The sequence below is a fragment of the Microtus ochrogaster genome, chromosome 10, assembly GCF_000317375.1.
Source record: "Microtus ochrogaster isolate Prairie Vole_2 chromosome 10, MicOch1.0, whole genome shotgun sequence".
NCBI classification, from domain to species: domain Eukaryota; kingdom Metazoa; phylum Chordata; class Mammalia; order Rodentia; family Cricetidae; genus Microtus; species Microtus ochrogaster.
This window is the reverse complement of record NC_022016.1, coordinates 50,569,195-50,579,543: the sequence shown is the minus strand read 5'-3', so window position 1 is coordinate 50,579,543 and position 10,349 is coordinate 50,569,195. Positions and strand designations below refer to the sequence as shown.

The 10,349-nt window shown below is 52.3% G+C and overlaps 1 protein-coding gene and 1 non-coding gene across 2 annotated transcripts in view; both read right to left on the bottom strand.

The window, feature by feature from the left end:
• Cnksr1 (connector enhancer of kinase suppressor of Ras 1) overlaps positions 1-8,914 on the bottom strand; it is an 11,476-nt gene extending 2,562 nt beyond the window's left edge. Inside the window, exons 1-14 of the mRNA XM_013348353.1 lie at positions 8,863-8,914; positions 6,172-6,329; positions 5,874-6,055; positions 5,089-5,173; positions 4,638-4,679; positions 4,456-4,560; positions 3,455-3,514; positions 3,277-3,339; positions 2,886-2,984; positions 2,742-2,803; positions 2,202-2,275; positions 1,971-2,077; positions 1,862-1,892; positions 1,258-1,430 (exon numbers count right to left, since the gene is read on the bottom strand). Coding sequence (XP_013203807.1) covers positions 1,258-1,430; positions 1,862-1,892; positions 1,971-2,077; positions 2,202-2,275; positions 2,742-2,803; positions 2,886-2,984; positions 3,277-3,339; positions 3,455-3,514; positions 4,456-4,560; positions 4,638-4,679; positions 5,089-5,173; positions 5,874-6,055; positions 6,172-6,329; positions 8,863-8,914 — 1,293 coding nt within the window. The remainder of the gene's footprint in view (positions 1-1,257; positions 1,431-1,861; positions 1,893-1,970; positions 2,078-2,201; positions 2,276-2,741; positions 2,804-2,885; positions 2,985-3,276; positions 3,340-3,454; positions 3,515-4,455; positions 4,561-4,637; positions 4,680-5,088; positions 5,174-5,873; positions 6,056-6,171; positions 6,330-8,862) is intronic.
• Positions 7,081-7,193, bottom strand: LOC113456660. Its single transcript, XR_003377422.1, has one exon. It is a non-coding gene; the product is annotated as a small nucleolar RNA SNORA44 (small nucleolar RNA).
• Positions 8,915-10,349: the final 1,435 nt, after the last annotated feature.

The following is a 10,349-nucleotide window of genomic DNA, read 5'->3' as shown; positions in this document are numbered from 1 at the left end:
TGGAGCCCCAGGTCAGCATGGAGCCCCAGGTCAGCATGGAGCCACTGAGCCCTCAAGCTCCCTAGTTACCTGTCTGGGTTTCTAGAGCTCAGGGCAGGAGGTGTGGCCAAGGGGCACCTCTGAGCAGGGAAAGGAGAGCAAAGGTACCAGAAAGATAGCCAAAGGGGAGGAGCTTGCTCAGACAGATCCTCTCCCAGGAGCTGCTTTGTGTCCTAAGTCTCTTCCCTTCCTGGTTTCCCTTTCCCCTTTCCCCTGACAAACATTCAAACACACCTTTCCAAAGAAGCTTCTGGACTCCCTGGACTAGATCAGACACCTCTCTGGGCTCCCACATGTTGCCTGGAAGTCCCTTCATCCTAGCAGATGGCCCATTGTCCTTTCCCCCCATGGGCCTCTAAGTTACAAGACGGGCAGGGACTATCCAAATCTCCCCTGTACCCCCAAGGCTCTAACTCAGAGCTGGGTCCAGTAGGCACCTGGATGTCTACCGAGTGAATAAGTGATTGAGCGGCCCATCACTAAGTTGGATAGAATATCAGAAGAAAAGGGAGGTAAGGAAAATAAAAATGATTTTCCCTACACTTAAAAAAAAGGCTTGCATTTATCTATTGTGTGCGTGTGTGTGTGCGTATGTGTGCGTGCGTGTGTGTATGCGTGTGTGTGTATATGTGTGTGCATGTGTGCATGTGTGTGTGTGTGCGTGTGTGTGTGTGTGCGTGTGTGTGCATGTGTGTATGCCCACCCATGCCCCAAGGCACACATGGAGATCAGAGGATAACTTGCCAGACTATGTGAGTTATGGGTATTACACTCAGGCCATCAGGTTTGGTGGCAAGCAATCTCATTGGCTCTTTTCTTCTGAGACATGAGTCTCACTCTGTTGTTTGGGCTGGCCTGAAATTTGCTATGTAGCCAAGACTGATGCGTGTCTGTGCACACATGTGTGCCTGGTGCCCACAGAAGTCAGAAGGGGCACTGAATCTCCCAGAAGTGGGATTAGAGACAGCTGTGAGTTACCACGTGCGGGCTGGGAACTACACACCAGTCCTCTGCAAGAGTAGCCAGTGCTTTGACTGCCGAGCCAGCTTTCCAGTTCCCCTACAACCTTCTCTTACACACGGATGAACTCATTTCTCTGCCAAGCCACCCCACTTTACAAATGGAAATACTAAGGCCTAGGGCTAGGTATGGCGCTTCCCTGTGTCAAACAGATAAGAATTTATCGTGGTACCTATGCAAGTGTTCATGGGGTCTCACCTGGGGTTGGCGGTACCAGTAGAGGTTGTGTCCTTTGAGTACAAACCAGCAGCGGCGCCAGCGTGGGCCCATAAAACCACCGGGTACCTTGCGTAGTAGAAGCCATCCGTCACAGTCTGGCAGGCCCAGCTCCCGGCAGGACACCCGCCGGCGGCTCAACCTTGTGGCCATACCTGCCCGACAGAGCAGAGCATGCTGAGAGCCCAGCAAGCATCCCTCCCTTGGTCTGCTTGCCCCCATGGGAATCCCCAGTAGAACTGTCTGAGCTCACCCTGCACTCACAATGTCACAAATGGCCTCAGGTGGAGTGACTTTAGAGAGGCTGGACATACAGTGTAGTGGTAGAGTGCTCTGGGAAGCTCTGGGACACGCACATGCACGCACACACGTACACAAACACATGCACACCCACACACCACCTGAGATAAAACCGACGCTCAGAGGGTACTTTCTCAGTCTCAGAGCTAGCAAGAGGCCTAGGCGAGAAGCAGGGGTCCATGGTTCCAGAAAAGACTGTTGTATAGGAAGCATGTGTGTGCACTGAGGGGCCCCGCCCAGCCCTGTAAAGATTTCTAAGACCCCACCCAGTCAGGGGCGCTCATACCTTTTGTTTTCTTCCGACCAAGGGTGGAACTCTGCAAAGACCACAAAGAGCTTAGGAAAGGTTCTAGAGCCAGAGCCCATGGCCCTCCTTGCTGAGTCCTTGAGTTTACCTGGTTAGAGTGTCCAGATGTCTCCGGAGACTCTGCTGTTATTTCTGAAACGGTGCCTGGGGCTGGAGGGGGCGTGGGCAGGGACTCCGTGTCAAGGGAGGCAGAGTCTATCAGGCAGGGAAGAGAGAGAAGGGAAATCCATGAGCTCAGGGCCCAGGCCTGTAGTTAGGAAGGTCAGCACGGAGATGCCTTTTCCAGGGCGTGTGCCACCTGCTGGCGCTGGGAAACTGCCTGTCCAGGCAGTGCTCGGTTCAGGACTTCCATCTACAGACAGGTTGAAGGCAAAGAGACCTTCGGACGGAACCCTGCGGAAAACAAGAGGACAGGAGATGAGCCTATGGTCCCCGCTTCAAGAATACCCAGAAGTCGGGCCCGACGACCCACTCCTTTAATCATAGCATTTGGGGGGCAGAGGCAGGTGGATTTCTGTGAGTTCGAGACCAGCCTGATCTACAAAGTAAGTTCCAGGACGGCCAGAGCTACACAGAGACACCCTGTCTCAAAAACCAAAACAAGGGCCAGAGAGATGGCTCAGAGGTTAAGGACACTGACTGCTCTTGTAGAAACCCTGGGTTCAATTCCCAACACCCACATGGCAGCTCATAACTGTATGAACTCCAGTTCCAGGGGATCTGATACCTTCACACCAACTCACATAAAATAAAGTTTTTTGTTTTTTTTTTTTAAAGAAGTAGTACACATTAAGCTTTTTTTTAAAAAACAAAACAAAACAAAACAAAACAGACACACCCAGTAGACAGAGCTTGTTACCTGGGAGATATTGGGGTCAGAGGCAGGGACTGGCTTGGCAGGTGAGGGGAGTCCAGGGGCGTCTGGGAACAATCAAAAACAAAGTGACAGAGCTGCCCACGTGAGTGAGAAAGCAGGCAGGAGGGAGGGGTGGGGGGCAGGTACCTGAGAAGGGGTCTCGGGCACTGGGATCTTCTTCAGCAACAGGCTGACCCTTCCTGGCCCCCTCAGCAGCTTCATCACGTTCTTGTGGGACCAGCCCACCTGGGGGACAGGGACACTGAGTGAGGTTCTAAACTGCCCAGCAACTCTTCCCTGTCAGGAGCACCCTCTCTGTCCACCTTCAGGGAGCCATCAGGAGCCTCTTTAACTGAGCTCTGGGGGAGGAAAGGCCAGGGGTCACCCTGAGACCTTCCTGTGTTGGCGCATGTCAAGCAAGGCAGCTCCCACAACCCTGGTCTTCACAAGGGGCAAACCCCTCAGGCGATGTTCCTGTTGCCCCCCCACGAGCCTCCTCAACACTCATCCCCACCACCTTGCCCCCTCCCTCACTCACCACCACCTGCTCATTGATCTGGACAATCTCATCTCCTGGCAGGATCTGGGAGCTGGCAGAAGCCTAGAGTGAAGAGAAATGGGGCCAGAAAATGGGGCTTTCCTGGACCTGAAGTTGGCATGGCTTGCAGCTGAGAATTCAGGGTAGGCACGGGTGGTGAGAGTGGTGGGGCTCTTACCTGGGCACCTACTTGGGACACGAAGTGTAGGCAGTTGCTGGTGGTATGGATTTCTAGATCCTGTAGGGATAGGAACTAAGTCAAGAAAACCGGGGTTGAGCAGAGCCAATGGGCAGGACCTCACCCTGGGCACCAGGACTCTAAGGTAGACAGAATGGATACAGAGCCTCAAGATGGGATTGTAACTGCTGTGTAACTTTGGGCTCGTTGGCGACACACACACAGACACACACAAACCCATAAGGCCACAGGAAAGCTGTGTCGCTGATTTCTGAGGTAACAGAGTCTCAGAACTTTTCCTGAAGGGAGAATGGGGGATGATATGGGGTTGGGGGGCAGGGGGAGCAACTCTGGTTTCCTTTGTTTTTTAATAATTTATTTTTATTTGATGTGCATTGGTGTTCACGTATGTCTGTGTGAGAATGTCACATCTTGGAGTTACAAGCAGTTCTTAGCTGCTCTGTAGGTTCTGGGAATTGAACCCGGGTCCTCTGGAAGAGCAGTCAGTGCTCCTAACCGCTTAGCTATGGCTCCAGCCCTAATATTTATTTAACTTTATTTTATATGCATTTGGTATGAAGGTGTCAGATCCCCTGGAACTGGAGTTACAGACAGTTGTGAGCTGCCAAGTGGGTGCTGGGAATTGAATCTGGGTCCCCTGGAAGAGCAGCCGGTGCTCTTAACAGTTGAGCCATCTCTCCAGCCCTAACTCTGGTTTTCTTAACTGGTCAAGTTTAAAGTGTAAGTGTTCCTTCCCATCTCTATTAATCTGCTCCAGAACCTTGTCAGGGCTGGGATGTCACCCAGGCCACGCTAAATAGCCCCTCTGGCTTGGGGAAGGTGCCCAGCAAAGGTGAGACTCCAGGTAGGTCCTCTGGGCCCTCAATTAAACACCTGTACACAACAGACTTAGCAATGCAAGATGCTGGGACTCCCGGACCATACGTCAGGGCTCAGCCAAGGCTGTGGGTGGCTGCAGGAGAAGGTGAGAGTCAACTCACTGAAGGGTCATCCAGCTGCACCTGCTCCAGCACAGCCCTCTGCTCCAGCAGCTCCTCTGGGCTGCAGCTCAGGATGTTGTGGCAGATCCCGGCTACGTGACTGCACTGTGGGGAGGAGGGCAGGTTGTCTGGCTGAGTCCGAGTCCATATCCTAGGCCTCCCCACCCAGCCCTGAGACTCACAATCCTCAGGATGCTGCTTTCCTTCTCAGCCTCTGGGCAGTCCTGAAAACAGAGAGTACAGGAGCCCACTTTTAGATAGCAATGGGGGCCATTTTCTCCTGAGGACATGGGGAGAGGCTGAGAAGGGCCTTTGATGTTCCTCACTTGCTTTCTCTAACTGCTCTCCTTGGCAGAACTAGAATGGTCTTAGTGTTCAACGCCAAGGTTTCCTTTCTCCGACGTGACACTTGACTCAATCACTACCCACGTCCTCTCCTGCCACCCTTCCCAAATGTCACCTGAACTTCTGCCAGAGACATCCCACGACCCACCCCATTGCCTGTTACCCCATTCCCAGAGGCAGGCCTTTTCCTGTGCTTGCTCTCCCCACCCCCAGCTCTCACACCTAATCTTGGTCTGATTCACAGGTTATAAAAAGCTCTGGGACCTGGAGTGGCCCCTGTCCTCCTACCTCCTGCAAGACCTGGCCCAGCTCCCGGCACAACACACCAATGTCTTGGCAGGCAGAGAAGTCATTTAACTGCGAGAAGAGGTACCTGACAGGAAAGACAATTAAGACACTGTGTTGGAAATAATTCCTCACCTGAGAAGTGGAGACAACTCCTACCTCAGTGCGCTGGGCTCAACACAGGACTTTTTTGTCCCGTGTGTGCCAGGCCCTGTTGTTGGCACCAGGGAGACGGCCATCAAACAGACAGTTCTATTATTAATGACTTAACTTCAACTGTTCTGAGTATTACAAATGTAAGGGTGACACAGGCGTCTCTGAGGAGGTGATACTTGAGGTAGGACATGTAGGACAGACAACTGCCCGCAGAGGAGAAGCTCTCTATCCAAGAGCTGTTGAGGGACCAGGGAGATTGTTTATCCCTAAGGTGCTTGCCTGCAGTGGTGAGGGTCTGAGTACCTGAGTTCAATACCCGGGACTCACACGGTGAAAGTCAAAAACTAACTCTTACAAGGGATGCTCTGACCTTTGCATACACTCCTGTGCAACGCCCCCCTCAAAACACCCCCAAATACCCCCATGCACACAAATGTCAAACATGCAAACAAAAACTCAACTGTTGATAAAACCATTGGGATGACAAGCTCCAGGGTGGGGCGGGAAGCAAGGTGGCCCAGTGTCCCTGCACACTCTTGGGTTTGCTCTAACATCTGATCCAGAGATAAGTACTGTTTTTCAGTCCCAGGCCCCAGGATGAGAAGGGTCAGAAGTCAGCCCATCCCTAATACCTGTTGAGCCAGGAGAGGAGGGCCTGGGCTTCCCGCACCAGCTCCACAGCAGCTGTGAGGACATCAGAGGGAGTCTCGGGGTAGTTTCCCAACCGGCCTTGGACCAAGCTCTGGAAGGCCTGGGTCCTTTCTAGCAGCCCCTGAGCCAGGCTCTGCAGGTTCTCTGTAGGTAGCTTGGAGCCCTGCATCAAAAACGAGCATCTTACTGCCCCCTCAACAGCCAGCCCACGTGGGTAAACCCCTAGACTGGTGGATGCTACAACCAGTGTGGCGGATGCTATGGCCAGTGCTTACTCACCAGGGCCCGGAGTTGTTCCACCCCATCTAGAATGAGCTCCTGGTGGCCCAAAGGCCACACAGTCAGAGCCTCAAGGCTTTGGGGACAAAGCTGCAGCAGGTACTTTCCAGGCAGCTGCCAGTCCTCGAAGGGATAGTCCTGCAGAGCATCATCAAGGCCTGGAGCAAGGGGTCAGCGTGGAGAAACAGGTGTCATTACCACTCTGAGGTTCCATTACATCAGAGTTCTTCCCCTCCTACCTGTGGCTAATGACAACCCTGAGACCCGGGCTGGCTTCTGTCCCATCTCGCAGTCGATGCTACTGAGTTGACAATGGTCTACAGCAGCCACTCTAGCGAGTGTGTCCAACCTGCTGGCATTGCCATCTACCAAATTCATGCTCAAACACCTTGCAATCCAGTTACCAAAAAATAAAACAAACAAAAGAGGTGAGCGTGATGCTCCAGTGGTTGAGAACTAGACACGCTGCTCTTGCTGAGGACCTGAGCTTGTTTCCCAGGACCCCCACCCCCCGGAGGCAGGGAGAGCTGAGTGGAAGCTAACACTTAAGAGAGTCCTGTGCAGCCGGGTGGTAGTGGCGCAGGCCCTTTAATCCCAGCACTTGGGAGGCAGAGGCAGGAAGAGGCAGGTGGATCTCTGTGAGTCTGAGACCAGCCTGGTCTACAGAGTGAGTTCCAGAACAGGCTCCAAAGCTACAGAGAAACCCTATCTCCAAAAAGCAACAAAACAAAACAAAAACAGGAGAGATGACTCAGTGGTTAAGAGCACTTCCTGTTCTTGCAAAGGGCCCTGGCTCAGTTTCTAGCACCCACATGGTGGTAGCCCATAACCATTTGTAAGCGCACACATACATGCAGGCAAAATACTCATATACATTAAGGAAATAAAAATTTATTTATTATTTTCAACATGTATAGGAAAGTCGAGTGGCAGCTGCAGGCACTGTGCTGGCCTGGGCTGTCAAAGTCTCTCCAGTTACTCTGGTATGCAGTTGGAGAGGAAGTAAAAATTTAAAAATAAAGCCGGGCGGTGGTGGCGCACGCCTTTAATCCCAGCACTCAGGAGGCAGAGGCAGGTAGATCTCTGTGAGTTCGAGATCAGCCTGGTCTACAAGAGCTAGTTCCAGGACAGGCTCCAAAGCTACAGAGAAACCTTGTCTCAGGGGGAAAAAATTAAAAATAAATAAAATGGGAACAATGAAAGCACCTGCCTTCTAACCATGTGTTTTAGACGATTGATGTGTGCCAAACACTTGGTCCACCGTCAGGCAGTAACAGCCATCACACTATTGCCAGGTTGTCCACTGTGACCTGACTTTGTGTGAGGCGATGTTTCAAGAACTTTACCCTGTGTCAAGTGTGGTAGTGCCTGCCTTTAATCCCAGCACTTGGAATGCAGAGACAAGGGGATCGCTGAATTCGAGGCCAGTGTGGCCTACAGAGTGAGTTCCAGGACAGCCAGTGCTGTTACACAGAGAAACAAACCCTGCTTCAAAAATTAATAAATAAAAAGAACTTCACCCATATTTGTAGCACGAATTCTAACTGGTATTACTAATGAAAACCCAGAGTCAGATATTACAAACAAAATATCACTACACGTATCGGCACATTGATCTTCACATTTCTAGAAGGCGGGAACTATGCATCATCCCTGATACACAATGGGAGACCTGATGGAAGGAGAGACAGTGGCTTGCTCACGCCTCCCACCTCACCAGGCTAGACTGTCCCTGGGGAATGTGTGTAGTCATCGGGTGTTTCAGTCGTCCTGTGACAGTAAGAGTCCTGACTGGCGGCTCACTCAGCCAGGGTTATTTGGACAACTTCCTCCCCATGTTAAAGGTCTCCCAGGAGACACCAACACTGAGTGACACATGCTAGTCACACCAGCATGGTCACATCTTGTCTAGTTTCATGGTAGAGAAACTGAGACCTGTGCTCACACACCTGCTGAGTGGCGGCGCTGGCCTGGGCCCCAGCCTGGGAGCGTGATTGCTGGGCTGCTCACAGCTGCCCCTGTGAAAGCAATGACCAGCCTCCCCACTCCCTGCTGTGGTCACAGAAGACCCCCAGTTCTCTGAGTCTGCTGCCTGTGTTTGTGTCTCTTGATCGCCTGGGGAGTGATCTTCCCTCTGACGGCACCCCAGGGTGGGGCTGTGTTCACCCCCCTTCAGAATGGCTGGGGTTTCTGCTTCTCTCAATGCCAGCCTCAGGTTGAGGAGAGAAGCAACACCAGGGCCGGCCCTGTTCCAAGACTGAACAAATCACTTCCTGGCCCTGTACCTGTTTGCACTTCCGAAAAATGGGCTTAATAAAAAGCTGGCAGGGCCCTGGGGCACAGGGAAGATGACGGAGATAAAGGGGGCGTGGGCCGCCAGGGCCACCCTGTTTTGCCTATTACTGCACCTGCCCGTCGCCACCCTGGCAGGCGCTTGAACACACAAAGCCATACAACGATGTGGAAAGACCCTTTCCTGCGTCTTAGGGCCTCTGGTGTGGCCTGGCCTATGTCTACCAGCACGGTGCCTGTTCAGGGGAGCCTGGTACACTGGTACATGGCAAACCGTCTATAAATACCTGTTGACTAACAGACTCGGCAGGTTCTTTCTCCTTCTCCCCCTCCCTACTTTCTGTTCAAAGGACAGCACACTATTCCCTTCGAGCCCATCCCTGCCCCCAGCTCACCAACCTCTCAGCCAAGCTGCCACCTTCCCAGGGGTCCAGGCGTCCACGGGCTCCATGCTGAGCTCTGCCCGCGGCGTCCAGCCCCTGCAGGAATTTCCGCTCCCAGACGGAGCCCGGAGTCCGCCGGGCTGGGCCAGGGCGGGGCCGCCGCATACCTGGACCCACGTGGCCACCCAGGTGAGGCGCTGGACTGCCATTGGCCCCCGTCTGTCTTCCTCCTGCCCTGCCCCTTTGGCATCCTAGGACTTTGGCAGCTACGCCAGCGGGCTCCGGGGTTGACGCCACGGGGGTGTGACTCGGGCAGTCCGGAACTGGCAGGAGATTCATCTCGAAACTGGCCTCACCAGGAGGATCCCTGAGAGTTTGACTTAGCCGGGTCTACACAGCAGAATTCCAGGCTAGCCAGGGCTGCGTAGGGAGACTTTGTCTAAAACAACAAAACAAACAAAAAACTGGCCCCATCTCCCAGCCCGGGATTCTGACCTCTCAGCACCTAAAGCAACAACAAGAGAACCTGGTGAGTGGTTGGTGCAGAACCGAAGCGCATGGGTGGCCTCATCCGCCACTCGGGGGTCCCTGGATACCTCTTGTTATTGCTATCCGGGGTTGTTGCGCTGACAGCTGACCCAGTGCTCAGTTTCAGGGCACTGTCCTTGCTTCATGCGACATTTGTGAATATCGGAGGAAATAGCTTTACATGTTTGGAGAGCCGGTCACGGTGACTCCGGCTTGTAACCTCCGGGCTCTCGAGGCTGAGGCAGTGTGCATGGCTTCAAGTTCCAGGAGGACCTGTACTACTGAGAGAGCCCTTCCAAAAACAAAAATGAAACAGCAGAAATGAAAACTAAGTAAATAACAGTCTTCAGAGAGGGCCTCTGCCCCCTCTTATTGTGACCCCTTGACAGTCTGTTGAGAACTAGAAACCCTTTCTCAAAGTAAAACTTTACATTAATTTAGTTATTATTTATTTTAGGGCACAAACAACCTTTATTGGTAATAGATGAAGAGGAAACACGCCAGCCGTTCACCTGGAGAGACATTTGACATGGGAGCTGCCTCCTGAAGGCACGCTTACTGTTGCCACAACTGTTGAGAAGCTGTTTGTTCTTGCCATGTTGCGCAGACTGCTCCCCAACTCATGTGATTCTCCTGCTCTAGCTTCCAAAAAAAAACAAAACAGGGACCACATTTTGTATCACAGAGCCAGCTAGAATAATGCTCTCAAAAACAGCACAACTCAGGCTGGAGAGATGATTCAGCAGTTAAGAGGACTCCAGTTCAATTCCCAGCACCCACATGGTGACTGACAGCCATCTGTAACTCTAGTTCCTGGGATCTGATGCCTTCTTCTGGCCTCCTCAAAAGCTGCATGCATATACGTATATGTAGACAAAACACCCAGACACACAAATCCTTTTTTATTATTTATTTATTTATTTATTTATTGTGTATACAACATTCTGCTTCCATGTATGCCTACACACTAGAAGA